The 23,427-nt window shown below is 32.2% G+C and overlaps 2 protein-coding genes across 2 annotated transcripts; both read left to right on the top strand.

Moving 5' to 3' along the window:
• Positions 1-5,971: 5,971 nt before the first annotated feature.
• Positions 5,972-11,813, top strand: LOC133033615 (phosphoenolpyruvate carboxykinase (ATP)-like). The gene is made up of 3 exons (XM_061108582.1): positions 5,972-6,346; positions 8,646-8,851; positions 8,964-11,813. The coding sequence occupies exons 1-3, from the start codon at positions 6,048-6,050 to the stop codon at positions 9,233-9,235; spliced, it is 777 nt and encodes a 258-aa protein (XP_060964565.1). The 5' UTR covers positions 5,972-6,047; the 3' UTR covers positions 9,236-11,813.
• On the top strand, positions 9,400-20,072 carry LOC115706808 (phosphoenolpyruvate carboxykinase (ATP) 2). Its single transcript, XM_061108581.1, has 11 exons — positions 9,400-9,539; positions 15,880-16,147; positions 16,280-16,518; positions 17,300-17,400; positions 17,500-17,798; positions 17,883-18,056; positions 18,148-18,213; positions 18,307-18,485; positions 18,582-18,751; positions 19,397-19,565; positions 19,672-20,072. Exons 2-11 carry the CDS (start codon positions 16,135-16,137, stop codon positions 19,813-19,815), a joined length of 1,554 nt encoding a protein of 517 aa, XP_060964564.1. The 5' UTR covers positions 9,400-9,539; positions 15,880-16,134; the 3' UTR covers positions 19,816-20,072.
• The last annotated feature ends 3,355 nt before the right edge of the window (positions 20,073-23,427 follow it).

Raw genomic sequence — 23,427 nt, 5'->3', positions numbered from 1 at the left:
TTCTGCACAACGTGGTGGAATAAGGACCACTGATGTCCGTGTGGATAATTTCCAATAAAGATTGACTGCGGTTTGCAGTCTTCTTTCTTGTTTTAGTCAATTTTCCACGAGTATAATCAACACAAGTATCCCAATCAGAAGCATCAAGAGGAGGAAGTATTTCAGATTTAATTAAACGATCAACCCTTTCTCTGGAAATATGACCCAATCTTTTGTGCCATAACAATAAGGATGTTTCCTTAATATGAGGTCTTTTACCCACAGTATTCACAACATTAAAAGAGGAATCTAAAGGAGCCAATGAGAACTTATAAAGACCATCAGAGTAAAAGCAATTTCCAATAATTCGAGAGTCAAGCATAATGTCAACATTATCATTTGCAAAATGAAAAGAATATCCTTGTTTAACCAAAAGCGGAAGCGAAACTAAATTCCTTTTAAAAGTAGGAACATAAAAAGTATTGTTCAAAATAATCTTAACACGAGACTGTAATTCAAGAATAAATGTTCCAACATAGATAACGTCAACTCCAACATCATTACCCACTTTAAGCTTGGACTCCCTCTCACTTGGCTTCCTGAGATCCCTTAGCCCCTGTAAGGAAGCAGAAACATGAACAGTAGCACCACTGTCTAACCACCAAGAATCAATAGGAACATCAACTAGATTAGATTCAAAACAAACACATGCTAATGGATTACCTGATTGTGCTTGCTTCTTTTCTAACCAAGTCTTAAATTTGTGACAGTCCGTTCTCCGATGCCCCAATTTTTCACAAAAGTAACACTTCACATTAGAGTATTTGGACTTTCCATTGTTATTCTTCTGTTTATTCTTATGCTCCTTACCATTACCATTCTGTTTAGTAGCGCCATCATTTTTATTCTTGAACTTCCCTTTTCCTTTGTTGGGCTTGAGGTGAGAAACATAGTTAGCAGATTCATTCTTCTCCCTTTTAAGCTTGCTTTCTTCAGCTACACACTGAGAAATTAGGTCGTTGATAGTCCATGTTTGATTGTAAGTGTTGTAGAAATTTTGTCTTGATAAGGCTGAAAGAGGCAGGAAGAGCATGAAGAGCTCGATGAATAATGAAAGAGTCAGGAAGAGGAATATTATGATCTTTCAACTTGGACCGAATATTCACCAATTTCAGAATAAAATCTCTCACTTCTTTTAATTCATCATACTTAATGGTTGTCATTTCATCCATAAGATGTCCAGCTTCAGCGTTTTCACTAGTGTCATATAGTTTTTCTACAGCATTGAAAAACTCTTTGGCATTTGTAGTGTCTGGCAAACCACTCAATAGATGTTCAGGAATGGATCTTTTCATAGTAAGAAGACTACGTCGACTTGACTTTTCCCATTGTGCATGATGAGTTCTCTGGGCAGCTGTACTGGAGTCAGTAAGATCAGCAGGTTTTTTCTTCTCGTAGGCACAAGTCCAAATCCATTATACCTAAAGTAAATTCCACATCTCGTTTTCATGTCTTGTAGTTGGAAGCATTCAAAATATGGATGGAAGCATTATTGTTGTTCACAGAAAAGGAGACTGAAAAATTCAAAAATTAAAACTTGAATAAGCAATATGAGTAATGTATTAGAAAATATTGTAGAATCAACTGGTCATTATAAACTCCCCTTTGGGGTGAGAATATAACACACACATGATCTACCTTCATGAAGTTAACAACAAAGAAAAAATACATATCATTTAAGAATTTTATTACCTTTGGACAAATAAATTTCTTAAAAATATGTATTAATTCAAGCAAAAAATAATAATAAATTTATATATTTAAATTATTACCTTTGGGCAAATAATTAAAATATATATTTAATATTAACTCACTTCATGGAATGTGAACTAATATATGTAAATACTACCTTTGGGCAAGTAATTACACATATAGTCAACCAAAAGATATAATATTTTCTTCAACATGTGAAATTTGGTGATAAAACAATCTTTGAAGATTAATAATTTTCAACCAAATTTTCAAAAGAGATATATAATTGCTTTTATTATATTGATAATCAAAAAATAAAGTGTCCACCATAACACATTATATTTGTATCAAACAACCAAGTTTTATAATTTTAGAACAACAAATAATCAAAAGATGTGAATATGAGAAAATTGGTGGAGACTACATAGTCAAAATAAATTAAATAAGAGAGTGACTATGTCATATGGAACGAGAAGAAACTCAAAAAATTTTCTATGATCGACAGATTTCGAAAAATTATCAAAAAATATTTTTAATAATTTTTTAACTACATAATTATCATTAAAATAATAATTATTATTAAACGGAGTCAAAAAATTAATTAAAAATCATAGAAAAATCAGAAATTGAATTTTAAGCACGCTGCAAAAAAGAACGTCGAAAAACGATATATCAGGTGGCCCCACGCGCCCCCACGCGCCGCCTGCGCGAGTGGGCTTCGCGGCTGGGAGTCCTTCTTCTTCCTCCAGCCGGGTTGGAGGCGGGTCACGCGACCCGGTTCGGCCCAGTCGGGTCTGCTCGTGTTTTCCGGCCAAAAAATCGACGAAAACACCGGATTTTGCATGGGTTTAGTCCGGGAATCGATTTCTAGTCAATCTATGTCTTTAATTTCGGCTATTAATTGCTAAAAAAAATAGATCTAAAGAAAAGCTATCCAAAAATAAAGAACATAAAAAAAATTGATTTGGAATATCAATCTTGATCAAAATACAAAATTAATCATTGAAGAACATTCATAAACAATTAATAATGAGATATCTATAATCAATTTTAGATCAAAAACAATAAAATCAAAACACACAAATTATAATTTCATATTATAATCATATAAACCCTAAAACTTTAAAGTTAAAATTCTCTTAATATATACAATGATTTCATGCATATAAAATATCAATAGAACGAGAATTTAATGATATACAAAACCCCTAAAGTTTTAAGATTTAAAAGCAAAAAATTCAACATAAAATAATAACGAAATTAATATGTAATTATGGATAATTAACATATACAAATTAATTATACTAATTATAGGTTCTAAATCATATACAATAGGCAATCTGATACCACATGTTAAAAAAAATTAATAATATACCCACGATCTATTTGTATATAATATAGAACACAATAATAAGATATAATAATTAGGTATGTGTACCTGATTAATCCATAACAATTATCTCAGTTTGATCCACAGCAGTTACTCCAATTCGATAGTGCAATACTATCAACTAAGTCTTCCTCCCTAGATCTCTAAATCAGAAGCAGTTTATTTTATCTGATTATCAAAAGGTATACAATTGTGATGAGACAATATGTATTTATAGAGTTAGGGAGGGGACTTAGCTACAAAACCCTAATTGGGCTGGGCCTGCTCATCAAAGGCTTCAGTCAACTAGAAAAGCCCACACTTCTGCTTCACCTAGACTTTACACACAGATGCTAAGCCCATTAACAATTGATCACCAACAACATGGGCTAACACAGCAAAGAACTATCCAATCAACCCAAGTTTTAATAAAACCAATAAAATTTAATGTAAGCCCAACTAAAAGTCTAACAAATATAACATATATAAAATTTACATTACTATTTTTATTTAATTTTTGTATATTTTTATTATTTAATTAATATATTTAGTTATATCATTAAATTATTGAATTTTTTTTTATTTTTTTTCATTATAAAATAAGATAATAATAATAATTTGACTGCATAATTATTTTAACATAATTTAGTTTGACGTTTGTTTTATATGAAGATCAAAATTCTTATTTCATAATATGTATTACCCAATTAAGCTGCACACCTCATTCAAATTTTAAAAGAAAGTCTATTATATTAATAGTGTTATAAATTGTAATTAATAGTGTTAAATTATATAATTTTAATTCTTTTTCAAAAAAATATATAATTTTAATTTTGTTTTTTTTTTAATTTCTATTTCTAGGGAGGCCAATGGGGTGGCTCATGACCTTGCCCATTTGGTTCAATTGATGGATAATAATGAACATGTTTAATCGATAATAAATGAAATTTTTCATTTTCTTTAAAAAAAAAAATGAATAGTTTTAAAAAGAATTAATTAAGATTAATGATACCACATATATATTAAATCTTTTTATTTTTTAATTTTTAAAATAGAAAACAGAAGTATGTTTTATAATTTTTATTTTTAATTTTATATAAGTCGAATTCAGATCCGGGTCTAGAGCTGGAAGCATGGTCCGAGTTTGAGACTAGAGCCTAAAAAAATGTTTAAGAAAACTGTGAAAGTAATTTTTTTTTTATTTTTAAAATTTTTAAAATTTTGATTTTTAATTAAAATATTAAAAAGTGAAAACAGTTTTATAGAATATATTTTTAGAAATTATTTTTACTTTTTTTAATTAAAAAATAAAACAGATTAATGTATTTTAATTTAAAATTTTAAATGAATGAAGTGTCCAACTTTAATTTGAATTGATAGACATATAATATGGAATAGAAATTTAGAATTATTATATAAGAAATATAAATTTACATTTTATTTACAAAAATACTTTTATAAGGTGTGAACAACATTTATACATTTTATGTGATTTTAATTACCAAAATATCTCTTACACAATCAGACAATTGTTGCAGGGTGGTTGCTGCGTTGCATCAGACAAAGGCTTCAATCAAACGATGATTGCAGGATGATTGCAGGGTGGTTGCTAGGTGGTTGGCTGAATGTTGCATCAGACAAAGGTTTCAATCAGACAAAATAATTTTTAGTAAAATGTTTGTAACTGTAATGCAATCGTTATGAAACATTAACAATCTAAACAGTATTTTCACGTACGTAACTCTATCTACATGTCTCTTTATGATTTAATATAAATAAATTCACCATTAAAGATTTGGAGAATAACGAAAAAATGCACTAGGATAAAAAATTTTACTATAGTGTTGATGTAATTTTTTTTGGATTATACTTGAGCTGGATTATTTAGGAACTTCAGTTCAACTTTTTGAGATCTGTCTTTCATTGATCTGAAAATTAAAGTCAGGACATTAGTTTTATGCAAATTAAATTAGATTTCCAGTTGAATTTTAGTTTCATAGTAGTTTTTCTACATTTTTTTCATGAATTCAAAACAGCTCATGTTTTGATTGATTCTGGTCGTCTTCTCAGGTGAAGTCGCTAGAATTAATGGTGGTTCTCTTTTTGGTTAAATTTTCGTTTTAGGTTGTGTTGGATTGTTGCTAGGTTGCCCGATAGTTATCCAGGAAGTATGTATGTGTGTAATGTTTGTATAATTTTTTTTATTTGGGTTGTATATCTATTTATTTGGCAACTAAAAATATTTTTATAATATTATTAATTTTTTCTTTTTGATTAAAACTGAATAAAGCTTTATAAATTTTAGACAGGGGTATCTTCTTCTTCATCATTCAATTATGAGGCCATATAACAAGATTACCACATATAAATACAGTTGCCATATTTCCATTTTTAATTGGCTAGTCTTACCACAGCCCGCCTTTATATTTTCCACCACCTACCAACTTAAAAAATAAAACAAAAAAGCTGCCCAAGAAAGTTGAAAACAGAAATTATATATTGATCTAATATATTTTAATTATTACATATAATATACACTGTAATGTTATCCAATCCTATAAGCAAGTTCCAGGAAATTAAGGAAAATACAAAATAAAAATGGAAGACGTGAAGTGGGATGAGAGATACAGATGTAACGATATATCTAAATACATGTGAATATATATATTTTTAAAAAGTAATTATAAAGTGTATGAGTGCCAGCACCAACGTACGTGTGCAATTTTTCTTGAAATGTTCAATCATTATCCATTACGCTTTTTAATTTCTTATTTATTTATTTCTAATAATAATAATAATAAATTTTTTAATTGGGTAATAATCAATTAACAACACCAAACTCATCCTTTAAATAGATTTGGATTTTCATATTATAGCCATACTCACAATATCTCCTTCTCTATTATAAATCAATCTCTCTCTAAGTCTCAATATTATATTTTTTTTAATGGCAGAGGACAAGAGTGGAGAAGAGTTTAGTTTTGGAAGGAGTACTGTAAATATGGGACGAAACGGGCTGCCTAAGATCGAAACGGGGAAGAAAACGACGTCGTCTTCTTCTTCAGAAGTGCAGGAGGTTTGTTACGATGACAGCTCAGCTCCTGTAAAGGCCCAGACATTGGAGGAGCTTCATTCACTTCAGAAGAAGAAATCCGCACCTTCTACTCCCATTAGGGCTTCTGGTTCACCAAGATTGTTCCCCATTTCTGAAGAGGATCTTCATAAACAGAAGCTCGAATCCATCAGGTAATAATAATATTAATCATAATTAATATATTATATATTAACCAAAATATACATAGCAATTAATAAATAAAATATTATATCTAATACATCGTTGCTATTTAAGGAATTTAAAATATTATATTATTTATTAAATTAAAATGTATTACCTGAGATTAACATACACTAATAATAATAATCTATTATTTCTCATTTTCTTTATCTAATATTTCTAATCGTGCTCAAAACTTTGCTGTCTATATTCAAATTTATATGGAATTAATAATTTTGTAAGCATATAAAAAAATATTTAAAACATATATTTTGTTTTGTTATTATCTTATTTTTCAATTATTGTAATTAATATAGAACTTCTTTATTTGAGAAAAATAGAACTTGTTTTTATAGATTTTTGACATTTAGCGGTTTCCATTATTAAATTACGTGTTGTCTATATTAATATTAATATATAGGGAAACGATTTTGTATTCTTAGTTTGTATTTCGTAATACATTATATGGATTTCAAGGTATATTAGATGTGTCTCACGTACGTTACTATTTTTTTAACTCTAATTATCCCTAGATCAACCCCAGCCCTCAAATCAAATAACTCCCTCCATCTAACGGCTGCCGTATATCACGGAATACATTCTGTGAAAGTACATTACGGGACAAAATCGTCTCCCTATATATATTGTTAAAGTAATTTATAATATAAATATTTAAATTTAACCTCAAATTATAAATATATATTAAGATTTATTTTTTGGGGTAATAATATTTAATTAAGTTATAATTTTGAAATTTTTTATAGATATTTAATTGTTAACGTAATAATTGCTAATTGGTTTAAGTTATTAAATTTTTATTTTTTAAAAAAAATGATTTAAAAGAAAATAACGTGTAAATAATAACTTAAGAGTAAAGTACTTATATAGTAGTTAAACTTAACTATGCAATAAATATTTTAGGGAATAAATTCTATAATGCACCCCCTTAAAAAGGATACACCGATACATCTCTATCTATTTTAGTATCCGAAATAATTTTTAGACAAATTTTTTCTCTTAGTTATGTAAATTATAGTTATTTAAGACATCCTGTAAAATTTTAAGAAATTCAGAAAAGTTTAACATGCCAAAAATTGCGTTCAAGCAGTGTGTTGCACGCGTGACTATTTTATTTTATACGCATGTAAAATAGACTGTTTGAACATTGTTTTTTATATTGTAAATTATTCTGAATTTTTCAAATTTTTTTAAGATATCTTAAATAGCTATAACGTACATGAATATGAAAAAAAAAATTAAACTAAATTTTTTTCTAGATGACGAAACAAGTAGGGGTGCATCAATACATCCCTTTTAAGGGAGTGCACTGTAGAATCACCCAATATTTTATTTTTTAATTATTATTATTATAATTAATATAGAACTTGTTTTTATAGGATTTTGACATTTAGCAGCTTTTCAATAACCTCTTCCTTAAAAAGTTGATGGAGTCCATTCCAAAAAAAAAAAAAATAGTTGATGGAGCTAAAAGTCAAGATGTATTGGAATAGATTTTTTTCATATATAAAAAATTTCTAAAATTAAATAATATAAACTATATATAAAAGAAATCTATGTATGTATATTTATTATTAATCCATTTGAGCAAAACGACTAATAAAAAGTAATTTTTTATACTCCACTAGCTTTGTTTTTAAACGTTATACTAGTTTTTGAAAATTAAAAATAATCATTCAATATAAAAGCTATCCACAATTTAGTGATAAGTTTTTGAAAGCTATGAAGAGAAAAATATTATTAGAATATTAATAAAGAAAATTAGGATTATATTGTGAATCTCCTATTATAATTTTTCTTGTTTGAAAATATATATTGTAATTTTGTATTTCAAATTTTTTTCACAACGGTGTTTGATATGCTTACAACATCATCTCTGTAAATTTTTAAATAATTTTCAATACCGAAAATCCATTTGAAGCTTTTTTAGCCCTGTGTTAAATTAAAATATCAGGAACTCTATTTTTGGCTTATAAATTATTCAGAATTTTTTTTTACCGTAACTATATTGAATACTGTTTAAAAAAAAAAAATCGACTGGTAATTTCAAGGGTAAAAATTAACTAAAAAATTATAATAAGAGATTATAATTAGCATTGCTCTAAAAATTAATATTAAATTGACCCAGTGAACATTTTATATTAATAAAATATATTAATTATTTACATATTGGATCAACAAAAAAAAATGTGATATATATACATATAATTTTAATAAATAATGGGTTGGATACACATACGTATGTACGTGCAGTGCGTCATTGGCGTCATTGACGAGAGAAACAGGGCCAAAGGTGGTTAAGGGTGACCCAAACACAGCAAGGAAATCAGAGTCTCAAAAGACCCCAACTCACCACACTCACCGCAGTCACCATTTTGATTACTCTTCTCCTCCCACCATTGCTGTCAGTGACAGCTCCCTCAAGTTTACCCATGTTCTCTACAACCTCTCTCCTGCTGGTGATCCTACTTACTATACATATATATTTATTTATTATTATTATTATGTTTAATTAAAAAAAATGTACATATTTAATATTATATATTATTGTTAATTGTTTTATATATGCAGAATTGTATGAACAAGCTATCAAGTCAGAGAAAGGTTCGTTCATAACGTCAACAGGTGCATTGGCCACACTGTCTGGGGCTAAGACAGGTAGAGCTCCACGAGACAAGCGTGTTGTTAAAGATGACACCACTCAAAATGAGCTGTGGTGGGGAAAGGGCTCTCCTAATATTGAAATGGACGAGCAAACTTGGGTTACATTAAATTTTATTGGTTTTATTAAAACTTGGGTTGATTGGATAGTTCTTTGCTGTGTTAGCCCATGTTGTTGGTGATCAATTGTTAATGGGCTTAGCATCTGTGTGTAAAGTCTAGGTGAAGCAGAAGTGTGGGCTTTTCTAGTTGACTGAAGCCTTTGATGAGCAGGCCCAGCCCAACTAGGGTTTTGTAGCTAAGTCCCCTCCCTAACTCTATAAATACATATTGTCTCATCACAATTGTATACCTTTTGATAATCAGATAAAATAAACTGCTTCTGATTTAGAGATCTAGGGAGGAAGACTTAGTTGATAGTATTGTACTATCAAATTGGAGTAACTGCTGTGGATCAAACTGAGATAATTGCTATGGATCAATCAGGTACACATACCTAATTATTATATCTTATTATTGTGTTCTATGTTATATACAAATAGATCTTGGGTTAATTATTGTTAATTTATCTAACATGTGGTATCAGATTGCCTATTGTATATGATTTAGAACCTATAATTAGTATATCAATTAATATGTATATGTTAATTTTCTTCAATTACATATTAATTTCGCTATTATTTTATATTGAATTTTTTGTTTTTCAATCTTAAAAGGTTAGGGATTTTATTCATTATTGAATTTTCTTTCTTTTGATATATTACTTGCTTAAAGTAATTGAACAAATTAGGAGAATTTTAAGATTAAATTTTTAGGGTTTATATTTTTTTTTTCTTTATGAAATTTAATTTGGGATTTTTGATTCTATGGTTTATACACTAAAATTGATGGTGCAAATCTCATTACCAATTGATTTAAAATGTTTCTAGACGTTTGATTTTTTCGAATTGGATGAGACACATAGCCAAATCGGTTCTTTAAGTTCTTATATTTTCGGATTAGTTTCATTAAATTCAAGCATTGTTTTACATGTTTAATCCCAAATTGAACCCATAAATAGAGTAGAAAATCGATTCCGGACAAAACCCCTAGCTTTCCCGTTGTTTTCGTCGATTTTTGGCATTTTTTTTTCGTCTCCGACCCGACCGCCTGGAACCGGGTCGTGCGACCCACTTTCAGACCCGGTTCAAGCTTGAAGATGAAGTCTGCCAGCAAAGCCCACTCTCGGCAGCGGCGCGTGGGGGCGCGTGCGGTGCCGTCCGGCGTCGTTTTTTTGACGATTCTTTTTTCCAGCGTTATTAGAATTTAATTTCTGATTTTTTGGTGATTTTTAATTAATTTTTTGACTCCGTTTAATAATTATTATTATTTTAATGATAATTATGCAGTTAAAAAATTATTAAAAATAATTTTTGATGATTTTTCAAAATCCGTAAATCATAGAAAATTTTTTGGGTTTCTTCTCGTTCCATAAGACATAGTCACTCTCTTATTTGATTTATATTGACTATGTAATCTCCACCAATATTTTTTGTTTCACATCTTTTAATTATTTGTTGTTCTAAAGTTATAAAACTTGATTGTTTGATACAAAAATAATGTGTTATGGTGGACACTTTATTTTTTGATTATCAATATAATAAAAGCAATTATATATCTCTTTTGGAAATTTGGTTGAAAATTATTCTTTTTCAATGATTGCTTTATCACCAAATTTCACATGTTGAAGAAAATATTATATCTTTTGGTTGACTATATGTGTAATTACTTGCCCAAAGGTAGTATTTACATATATTAGTTCACATTCCATGAAGTGAGTTAATATTAAATGTATATATTTTAATTATTTGCCCAAAGGTAATAATTTAAATATATAAATTTATTATTATTTTTTGCTTGAATTAATACATATTTTTAAGAAATTTATTTGCCCAAAGGTAATAAAATTCTTAAATGATATGTATTTTTTCTTTGTTGTTAACTTCATGAAGGTAGATCATGTGTGTGTTATATTCTCACCCCAAAGGGGAGTTTATAATGACCAGTTGATTATACAATATTTTCTAATGCATTGCTCATATTGCTTATTCAAGTTTTAATTTTTTAAATTTTGCGGTCTCCTTTCTGCGAACAACAATAACGTTTTCATCTGAATTCTGAAGGCTTCCAACTTTAAGACATGGAAACGAGATGTGAAAATTACTTTAGGCATAATAGATTTGGACTTATGCCTTCGAGAAGAAAAATCTATTTGATCTTATTCTAATATCAGAATTGTTGCCCAAAAATTCTTCATGCACATTGGAAAAATTCAAATCATCTTAGTCTCATTGCTATGAACCGTTTAATTCCTGAACATCTTTTGATGGTTTGCAAAACACCTCAAATACTAATGAGTTTTTCAAAGTAGTAGAAAAACTATTTCACACTAGTGAAATCGCTAAAGCTGGACATCTTATGGATGAAATGGCAACCATTAAGTATGAAAAATCAAAGGAGTGCGAGGTTTTATTCTGAAAATTATTCATGTTCAGATCGAGTTGAAAGAACATAATATTCCTCTTCCCGGCTTTTACACCATTCTTTAAAGTTCTTCATGAACTCCCTACCTCTTTTAGCTTTATCAAGACTGCCTAAACACTTATAATAAAACATGGAGTTTTAGTGATCTAATTTCTCAGTGTGTAGCTGAAACAAGCAAGCTAACAAAATGAAAAGAATGAGTCTTCTCACTTTGTTTCTCAACTCAAGCCCAACAAAGGATAAAGAAAATATGAAAAGAAGCAACCACAACCAGGGGCTAAGCGATCTCAGAAAGCAAATAAGTGAGAGGGAGTCAAAGCTTAAAGTGGCACTTATGTTGGAGTTGATGTTATCTATGTTGGCACACTTATTCTTGAATTACAGTTTAGTGTTCAGATTATTTTGAACAGTAATTTCTTGATTCCTACTTTTAAAAGGAATTTAGTTTCGCTTCCGCTTTTGGTTAAACAAGGATATTCTTTTCATTTTGCAAATGATAATGTTGACATTATGCTTGACTCTCGAATTATTGGAAATTGCTTTTATTCTGATGGTCTTTACAAGTTGTCATTGGCTCCTTTAGATTCCTCTTTTAATGTTGTGAATACTGTGGGTAAAAGACCTCATATTAAGGAAACATCCTTATTGTTATGGCACAAAAGATTGAGTCATATTTCTAAAGAAAGAGTTGATCGATTACTTCTAGCTAAAATTCTTCCTCCTGTTGATGTTTCTGGTTGGGATACTTGTGTTGATTGTACTCGTGGAAAATTGACTAAAATAAGAAAGCAGACTGCTATCTATAGTCACTCTTTATAAGAGATTATCCACACTGACATCAGTGGACCTTATTCCACCACGTTGTGCAGAAACAAGTATTTATCACTTTTATCAATGATTTTTCTCGTTATGGATTCACCTATTTAATTAAAGAAAAATCTGACGCCCTTGATAAAGTTAAATCTTTCGAAATGTTCTTCAGAAACAATTAGGAAGAGTCATCAAAGTTGTTCTTTCAGATCGTGGAGGAGAAATTATGGTTGTTATTCAGAATATGGACTACGCATGAGGCCTTTTGCTGCATATTTTCTCGAAAATGGTGTAGTTTCTCAGTACACTATGTTAGGTTCACCTGAACAAAATGGCGTTGCTGAAAGGAGAAATCACACTCTCATGGATATGGTTAGAAGCAAGATGAGTAGAACAAATCTTACAGAGTTTTTATGGGGTGAAGCACTTATGACTGCAAGTTATATTTTAAATTATGTTCCCAGTAAATCTGTTCCCAAGACCCCTTTTGAGTTGTGGACTGGGCGAAAGCCTAGTCTGAATCATCTTCGTGTATGGGGTTGTCCAGCTGAAGTAAAGATTTATGATCCTAATTTGAAAAAGTTAGATCCGAGAACAAATCTTTATTATTTCATTGGTTATCCAATGCACTCAAAAGGCTATCGCTTTTACTGTCCTACTCGTGGTACGCGAATTGTTGAATCTCAGACTGCTAAGTTTCTGGAATTTGATGTTGCTGAAAAAAAAATTCCTTCAACATCTCTTGAAATGGGGGAGTCATCTAAAGGAATTTGTATTCCTATGTCATTTTCAAGAGATGATAATAGTAGTCTCCATCCTACTCCAGTTGGTAATGCTCCCAGTGTTGATGAATACATTGCTCCCGATATCGAAGATGATGAAGGTCCTATTATTGATGAAGGGCCTATTAATGATGAGGCTCCTATTGTTAATGAGAATCCTGTTATTGAAGAAATTCCAGTTGTGAAAGATATTATTCAAAACAATGATCAACAAAGAGAAGTTATTCCAGAAGTACCTCCTCTAAGAAGATCTCAGAGACAAAAGAAGTCAACAAAGTGTCATGATAATTTTGTTTATCTTGGAGAAGGAGAATATGATATTGATCATTTTGTGGATCCTGTCACTTTTAGTGAAGCACTTAATAGTCCACAATCTTCAAAGTGGTTAGCAGCTACGGATGATGAGATCGACTATATGAAGAAAAATGGTGTATGGGAGCTAGTTTTATTACCTGATGGTTTTAAACCAATAGGTTGTAAGTGGATTTTAAAGGCTAAAAGGGATAAAAAGAAACAGATTGAAAGGTTTAAAGCGCGTTTAGTGGCTAAAGGCTTTGCTCAAAGAGAAGGTATTGATTACACTCAAAATTTTCTCACCTGTTTCCACTAAAGATTCATTCAGAATTATTATGGATTTAGTTGTGCACTCTGATTCAGAGTTGCATCAAATGATTGTTAAAACTGTTGTTCTGAATGGAGAATTGAGTGAGCAAGTCTATATGTCTCAACCTGAAGGCTTCGAGGAAAATGGAAATGACAACTTGGTTTGCAAGTTAAAACGATCCATTTATGGTCTCAAACAGGCATCTCACCAGTGGTACTTGAAGTTTGATAAGGTTGTGACACTGTTGGGTTTCATCGAGAACAAGTTTGACTAGTGTATTTATATGAAGATCAGTGGGAGTCATCATATTTTTTTTGTTCTTTATGTAGACGATATTTTACTTGCCAGCAGTGATTTGTCATTACTAAATGAGACCAAAAGTTTTTTGTCTACCAATTTTGATATGAAAGATCTTGGAAAGGTATCTTTAGTTTTGGAGATTGAGATTCATCATGATAAGAATTGAAAATTTCTTCGCTTACCTCAAGAAGCTTACAATAATCGTGTGCTCAAAAGGTTCAACATGAATTTGTGTAAAGCTGGTTTCGTTCCTATTTTGAAAGGGACAAATTTACTAAGCAACATTGTCCTAAGAACGACTTAAAAAGAGAAGCAATGAAGAATATCCCATATGCAAGTGCAGTAGGGAGTTTGATGTATGCTAAGGTTTGCACTAGACCTGATATTGCTCTCATGGTCGATGTTCTTAGGAGATATTTATCTGATCCTGGCCATGATCATTGGGTTGCAGCCAATAAAGTTTTGAGATATTTGCATAGAACGAAGAGTTTTATGCTTGTGTATAAGCATGTCAACAATCTTTAAGTTGTTGGTTATTCAGATTCAGATTTTGGTGGTTATGTAGATGATTTAAAGTCAACTTCTGGCTATATTTTCACTTTTGTTGGTGCTGCTATTTCTTAAAAAAGTGTTAAACAGACTTTGATCACATCATCTACTATGTATGCTGAGTTTGTTGCATGTTATGGGGCATCTTTGCAAGCTTTGTGGCTGAAGAATTTTATTTCGGAGATACGAGTGGTTGATTCTATTTCCACACCTATGCTAATCTATTGTGATAATGATGCTGCTGTTTTCTTTTCAAAGAATAACAAGATTAGTAGTGCTTCTAAACATATGGAAATAAAGTATCTCACTGTCAGAGACTTGGTCAAGAAAGGAGACATTGTCATTGAAAATTGCAAGACCGAGTCGATGTTAGCTGATCCTCTAACCAAAGGGTTAAGTGCCGTGCTGTTTAATAAACATGTTGTTAATATGGGCATTTTAGAATCTTTTGTTCCTTTGGGTTAGTGGGAGTTTCTTGCTTTATCTTTTGAGATTACATTTATATGTAATTTACTTGTTGATGTTATGAACTACTTTGTGGGCCAATACTTTTTTGATTATTGGATGTTTATGCTTTCAGTTAGGCTTTGTTATATTCTCGAGAATAATTGAATTGAAAGCATGTAGTTCATATCTTGTTGTGATCATTGTATTTTAAGTATATTTGCTTAATGACAATGATATGTTGTTGGCTTAATTCTTTAAGCATATTTAGTGACACTAACTTATTTTAAGTGGTGTATGATGAATTTCACTGGCTTATTTATTAAGCATCACGGTATCAGTGAAATTGAGGACTGATAAGGATATTATGTTATTTTAAATTGATCACATGTTGAACATAATTCCTTACCACACTACTAGACTTATTGACCATGTCGATTTAATACTTTGGTATTTGTGATTATGAATGTCTTTTGTTGAGTTAAAAACAATATGATTGTCATAGTTCATTATCAAAGATTAAATTGGACCGGTATGTTGAGATGCTATCAGAGAACTATCATTTTTTAAAGTGGCCACAAATGTTTTCTTGTTGTTCAACCCATGAGTCGTTTTCAAACAAAATTATTTTGATATATAATATATATGTATTAAAATCAATGTAGCCCAAGTGGGAGAATGTTAGACTTTTATTTTGGCTTACATTAAATTTTATTGGTTTTATTAAAACTTGGGTTGATTGGATAGTTCTTTGCTGTGTTAGCCCATGTTGTTGGTGATCAATTGTTAATGGGCTTAGCATCTGTGTGTAAAGTCTAGGTGAAGCAGAAGTGTGGGCTTTTCTAGTTGACTGAAGCCTTTGATGAGCAGGCCCAGCCCAACTAGGGTTTTGTAGCTAAGTCCCCTCCCTAACTCTATAAATACATATTGTCTCATCACAATTGTATACCTTTTGATAATCAGATAAAATAAGCGCTTCTGATTTAGAGATCTAGGGAGGAAGACTTAGTTGATAGTATTGTACTATCAAATTGGAGTAACTGCTGTGGATCAAACTGAGATAATTGCTATGGATCAATCAGGTACACATACCTAATTATTATATCTTATTATTGTGTTCTATGTTATATACAAATAGATCTTGGGTTAATTATTGTTAATTTATCTAACATATTTAATATTATATATTATTGTTAATTGTTTTATATATGCAGAATTGTATGAACAAGCTATCAAGTCAGAGAAAGGTTCGTTCATAACGTCAACAGGTGCATTGGCCACACTGTCTGGGGCTAAGACAGGTAGAGCTCCACGAGACAAGCGTGTTGTTAAAGATGACACCACTCAAAATGAGCTGTGGTGGGGAAAGGGCTCTCCTAATATTGAAATGGACGAGCAAACTTTTTTGGTCAACAGAGAAAGAGCTGTCGATTACTTGAATTCTTTGGACAAGGTATAGTATTAGTATACACACAAAATTTATATATGAATTTGGCAATTTAATTAAGGTAAGTGAGTACGTGTTATGTTACTTAGGTGGGTTTTGACTAGTTAAACTCCAAATCAGCTTTTGGGTATCCTTATCCAGTTCTATATTATTTATCTTATTTTAAAAAATGGAAAATTAGAAGAAAAGTAGGAAATCCTAGTTTTGTGGGAAATGCACGTTTATGGAGATCATACTGTTTTTTCTTTTTTTCTTTCCAAATAAATTATAGCAACGTCAAATTTAGGCAAATTCGGCATAAACTCGCCCACAACTTTTTTTTTTTCGAATAAACTGTGTAACTATATTAAAGCTTAAGAAGTTAGACCTTGTAGTCATTACAAATTAAGTTAACCGGTATAGAAGATAAATTTAAAAAGCCCATTTAGTCTTATTATAGGTCAAAAAGTTAAATAATCTAGAAATAAATGAAAAATTACAACTAAATTTATTTTATCGACTACTATTAGCAAGATTTGGTAGCCCAATTATCCTATTTGTATTTAGTCATTTACTTTCCATGGTGCAACAAATGAATGAATACGTATTTGTATTCCCTCTCCTTGTTGTAAAGTTTTTAGCTCTTACAAGGTGGAGTTTTCTTCGAATCATTTCTCTCTCAAAAAAAAAAGACATAGATTTAATACATGAAAAATAAATAAATAAAAAAAAAGTCTAACAATTAAGGTAGAGACTAATTTGGAGTTATATTGTGTTGATAATATTTTGTGATGAACAATTAACGCAGGTATTTGTAAACGATCAATTTCTGAATTGGGATCCACAAAACAGAATCAAAGTTCGAATTGTATCTGCCAGAGCTTACCACTCTCTGTTTATGCACAACATGTAAGTACTAAACAACTAAGAACTCACAAATACAATATATTATTTTAATTTTAAAAATACGAGATCCAATATTAAATTGTACCAATCATTAATTGTCAGGTGTATCCGTCCTACCGAAGAAGAGTTGGAGGATTTTGGGACCCCTGATTTCACAATATACAATGCTGGTCAGTTCCCATGCAACCGTTACACTCACTACATGACCTCTTCAACTAGCATAGACCTCAATCTAGCTAGGAGAGAAATGGTGATTTTGGGCACCCAATATGCTGGTGAAATGAAGAAAGGACTGTTTGGTGTGATGCACTATCTCATGCCCCAACGCCAAATCCTCTCCCTTCATTCTGGTTGTAACATGGGCAAAGATGGTGATGTTGCCCTCTTCTTTGGATTATCAGGTAGGTACATCTAAAAAAGAATATTAATACATAGAAAGGTCTTATATATCTTAATTTATTGATATTTTTGGTGTTGTTAATTAGGGACTGGGAAGACAACCCTTTCCACTGATCACAATAGGTATTTGATTGGAGATGATGAGCATTGTTGGAGTGATAATGGTGTTTCAAACATTGAAGGAGGTTGCTATGCTAAGTGCATTGATTTGTCTAAGGAAAAGGAGCCTGATATTTGGAATGCTATCAAGTTTGGAACTGGTTTGTACTTATTATTATATTCTAATTTAATCAGTTTTTATTTATACATAATCAATAATACTTATTTAATCATTGTTTTTTGGGTTTGCAGTGGTGGAGAATGTGGTTTTTGATGAGCATACTCGAGAAGTAGATTACTCTGACAAATCTGTTACAGGTAAAAAAATTAATGAATCATCCATTGCTATTATTTACATAAGTTAATGTGACTAATTAAATTAATCTGTTAATTAATTATGGTATAAATCAGAGAACACTAGAGCTGCATATCCAATAGAGTACATTCCAAATGCTAAAATACCCTGTGTTGGTCCTCATCCTAAGAATGTGATTCTCTTGGCCTGCGACGCCTTCGGGGTTCTCCCGCCTGTGAGCAAGCTCAGCTTGGCCCAAACTATGTACCATTTCATCAGTGGTTACACTGCTCTGGTACTTTCTCATCATTATTTGACCTGTGTTTGTTTTCATCATGAAATAATTGGTAAGAGTGGTCTTATTAATTAACTAAATGGGCTATTTGTATAGGTGGCTGGAACAGAGGAGGGTGTGAAAGAGCCAAGAGCAACATTCTCAGCATGCTTTGGTGCAGCCTTTATAATGTTGCATCCCACAAGATATGCAACAATGCTTGCTGAAAAGATGCAAAAACATGGCGCTACCGGGTGGCTTGTTAACACTGGCTGGTCTGGTGGAAGGTATGATAAAAATTGTTGTCTTAGTCCTACATTGTTAATGTGTGGAAATAAATTTTCATATATTAGATGAATGAGCTACTCCTCCTATTGCTAATGGGTTTCGAGATGAAACTCCATTCACCTTATCCTAAATTCTAACATGGTATCAGAGTCGGTTGTGATCCGTTGTAAGCCCAAAGTACCGCTAGTCCAAAAGGCGAGTCATTAAAGAGTCGTTTGTGATCCATTGTGAGCTCAAAGTGTCACCGGTCTAAAAAGATGAGCCAAACTTAAAAACTTTTGTTGTCTCCCCTTTAACCTCCATTTGGAACCTTTTGGCCAATGTGTGCCAGTTTCTAGTGTTGGAGTCTTTGACTTGTTTCAAAATCTACAAATTTCCCAATATTTGTCACGTTTGGTCTTGTAATCTCTTAAAAGTTGTTTGTTATACCCACACTTTCCAAACCCAAACGTGAGGAGTGTGTATTAGAGTTAGTTTCACATAATAAATTGTCATATGTAAGATGAATGGGGTACTCTTTTCATTGTCAATTGTTTTTGAAATAAAACCTTATTCATCTTATCTTAAATTCTAACACGTGTTTTACTAGTCCTTAATCTACTTAGTTTCGATTTTATAATGAATTGTTTTGTTTTGTTATGTAGATATGGATCTGGTAGTCGTATCAAGTTGGCTTACACAAGGAAAATCATTGATGCTATTCACTCAGGAGCTCTCTTAGAGGCAAACTACACCAAAACTGATGTATTTGGTTTGGAGATCCCAACTGAGATTGAGGGTGTCCCATCAGAAATTCTTGACCCTATAAACACTGTAAGTTAGTTCTTTCTTTCTTTTCTCTTCTTGAACATTTATATGTAATGGCACAAATAATAAATCATAATATTGTATTGTTTTTTCTTATTGTGATTGGGTGCAGTGGTCAGACAAGCAAGCCTACAAGGATAGCTTACTCCATCTTGGTGGTTTGTTTAAGAACAACTTTGAGGTGTTCTTGAACTACAAGGTTGGAAAAGACAGTAATTTGACTGAGGAAATTGTTGCGGCTGGTCCTAATTTTTAATCAAATATGAAACAAATAAGAAGAAACTCTTCAAAATTTTTACGGATTTGGAGAAGAATTTGGAATCAATAATGGTGGCTTGTTTTGTTATGTTAGAATAAGAAAAAGAAAAAAAGAAAAGGACCATCTCATTTTGTATTTATTCCAAAGTTTGTGTATTTTCATTTTTCATTATTTATTTATTTCACCACTTTTTAAAAAAGTGATGCAACTCATATATAAATTCAATATCATATTTAATATTGGTTTTGGTTACACCTTGAATTTAATAATATTACAAATCTAGGATCTCGTAAAATCTTTTCAAAGTATTAGAAGTCGTTTACATGTAAGCCGACCTAAGCGCGAAATGAGATTTTTATAACAAGCTCTATGTAGAATCCAACTCTCGCGGTTTAGTTTGGCCAGAACATATACAATCCACTGTCAAGCTCTCGAACTCATGTCTAGAATACTTGACAGTGGATTGTATATGTTCGAACATATATTTATATCTAGCTATCCATATAGCATAAAAGTGTGTCATGACGCTAACTCTAAGTGTAAGATTCACTTTCTTATTTGAATTCCAAAGTATGTGGAAGATTTTAGTTCACAGATGATTTCGAGCAGGTGTCGGTAATCTTAGTCACAATCTCAAATTTAAACATAATAGAGTAAATCCTCAATTCCATAAAATATTTATATACAATTAAGACTCGCATACTAGACCACATAATAGATCTCTTCACAAGCTTTTTAACGAAATAAAGAACATCTAAAACGGAGTTCAGAATCAAAACTTATGGTCAAAACAAGTTATAAATTTTTTGGTTCTACTGAACCGAGAGGGTCGCGACCGTACAACAAAGGTTGCGGATCTTGGCCCTTACAGAGAGAAAAATTGCTCAAAAATCACAGGTCGTGACCTTCAAGAACAGGGTAGCGGCACTTAGTTCAGATCTAATAAAAACTAGATTTTTCACTCTGAAAATGCACCAAAACACACTCAAAACTCACATAATGTATGCAATTGGTTTCTATGGCAGAACGGAATGTATGCAATCTCAAAACATCATAAAATAACACATGCTTAATATACACCCAATCAAACTCAATAATCACATGATTCTCATAATCAAAGCTCTAAGAAATCTAATTCAAATCCATTACCGAAATTCAACATTTTGACAAAAATCACTCAACGCCAAATTGACCTAACTCTCAGAATTTAAGTCTAACTCAACCAACTATAATAACACTTTGATTTCATCCATAAAATTAACACCATAATTTTATTTCAAGAATATCAAACAAGAACATCATACAAGCTTCACTAATCAAAGATGAGATTTCAAAATTAAAAGTAATAAAAAGTAAAATTAACTACCTCAATTGCTTTCTCCAAACTAACTCAACAATTACACACCAAAATCCACTTCGATAGCTTCAAATCTTCCTCAAAAATCAAAGTAAAATTCTCAAAGACAAAAAGAGAGTAGAGTGGAGGAGTCGATGGAAGCTAAACACAACAAGAATAGACATGTTAAAAAGATCCATTTAGTTAGAGCGGGTTGGAGCTCCAATCCGACGGATCACCTCTAATCCGAAACATTCGGATACTTATTGGATCTTGGATCAGCTCCGCTCCGCCCCGCCTAATTTTTTTCTGGATCGGATCTGATCCGATCCGATTTCAATTTATTTTTTAAAAAAAAAACTTCATTCAAGACTCGGATCCCTTGGGACCTGGACCCAGACCCGGACCTACCCGAGACTAGGACCGGGACCTGGGACCCAGACTCGAGACCCAGAACCAGGACCGGGACCAGGACCGGGACCCGGGACCGAGACCCGAACCCTGACTCAGGACCCGAACCAGGACCCGGGAACCGAACCTGGACCTAGACCCGGACCCAAGACCCGGGACCCAGGCCTGCTCCGGAACCCAATCCCGGACCTAGACCCAAGACCCGAACCCAGACCTGGACCAGGACCAAACCCGGGACCCAACACCAAGACCGAACCCAAGACCCAAGACCAGGACCGAGACCGGGACCCGAGATCCGGACCCGGGACCTAGGACCGAGACCGGGATCCTGACCCTAACTCGAGACCCAGACCCGAACCCGGGACCCAAACCTGGACCCGAACTCGGGACCTAGACCCGGGACCCAAAACCCGGACTGGGACCTAGGACCCGAGACCCGGGACTCGGGACCCAACCCGAAATCGGACCCTGACCCGAGACCCGAACCCGGACCCTAACCTGGGACCCGAACACGGACCCTGACCTGGGACCCAAACCCGGACCCGGACCCAAACCCGAACTCGAATTTTTACACAATCTATTAATACATGTCAATGCCAAACATAGTATTGTATTTAATAATACTAATACAAAATTAAAATGGATATAAAATTATAAGTTAATATTAAAATTCTTTAAAGAAAAAAGAGTCGGGTCGGATCTGATCCGATCCGAGTATCTAATCTAGCGGGACGGGACAGGGCGGGGCAAATCCTTACATGATCTGAATCAGGTCAGATCATAGCTGGATCAGATCCGACCCGACCTATTTACACTCCTAAACAAGAAAGAAAGTGTTATTGTATGATACATTATGAAAGTTTATTATAATTGGCTATTTTTATAATTTGTATTAGCTAATTTATTATATTTGGTTGTTTTGTTAATTTTTTTTAAAAAAGAGACATTTACTAACTTAGTTTCCAAATTTAAGATCATTTTGTATCTCGGTCCTATGTACAAATTTGAGTAGGGGTATTCGCGGTGCGGGTGGTGCGGTTTTTGACTATTTTTTCAAACCAACCCGCACATGCGGTTTTTTAAATTTCCCAAACCGCACCCGCATTGCGAAATTAAAAACCTGGAAAAACCGCACCGCAAAAAATAGTACGGTGCGGTGCAGTTTTTGTGGTTTATGCAGTTTAGACTATCACTAAATAATTAAACTATCACAAATACAACAAACTTTGAGCAAAACTTGTCAAAATACCATAAGGCTTGAAAATAAATATGAAAAAAAAAAATTAAGTGTCAACAATACAATAATTAGTAGACTTTAAGTTTTTTTTTTTTTTTGAAAGAATAGTAAACTTTAAGTTGAATATTCACATATTGGACCTAAATAAATATAAAAATTGGTATTTTTATAATATGCGGTGCGGTGCGATTTGAACCGCATATTAACAATTCAAAACCGCAAACCGCACCGCACCGCGCGGTTTAGGAAAAATTCAAACCGCGACCGCACCGCAAAGAATTTCAAACCGCATTTTTTTGCGGTGTGGTGCGGTGCGGGCGGTTTGATGAACACCCCTAAATTTGAGTGTTGGTCCACTGGGCTCGGGCCAGATCTATGTGGAATATAGCATAATGCAGTCTTAAGCCTAAACCACATAAAAACACCCTAAAATAGGGTTTTTTTCATTTTTACACTTCAAAATAATGTTTCACATTTTTACGAAAATCTACCTATAGAAACTCACATAGCAACTAACGTAACAACCTAAATCGCAATCAAAATTCACATAGCAACCCACATAGAAACTAGCGGAAAAACTACCGTAGCAATCCAAACCGTAAATTTGAAAAAAAAAATAAATATA

This window comes from Cannabis sativa, chromosome 1 (assembly GCF_029168945.1).
Source record: "Cannabis sativa cultivar Pink pepper isolate KNU-18-1 chromosome 1, ASM2916894v1, whole genome shotgun sequence".
Classification (NCBI taxonomy): Eukaryota; Viridiplantae; Streptophyta; class Magnoliopsida; order Rosales; family Cannabaceae; genus Cannabis; species Cannabis sativa.
This window is presented reverse-complemented; position numbering and strand designations above follow the sequence as displayed.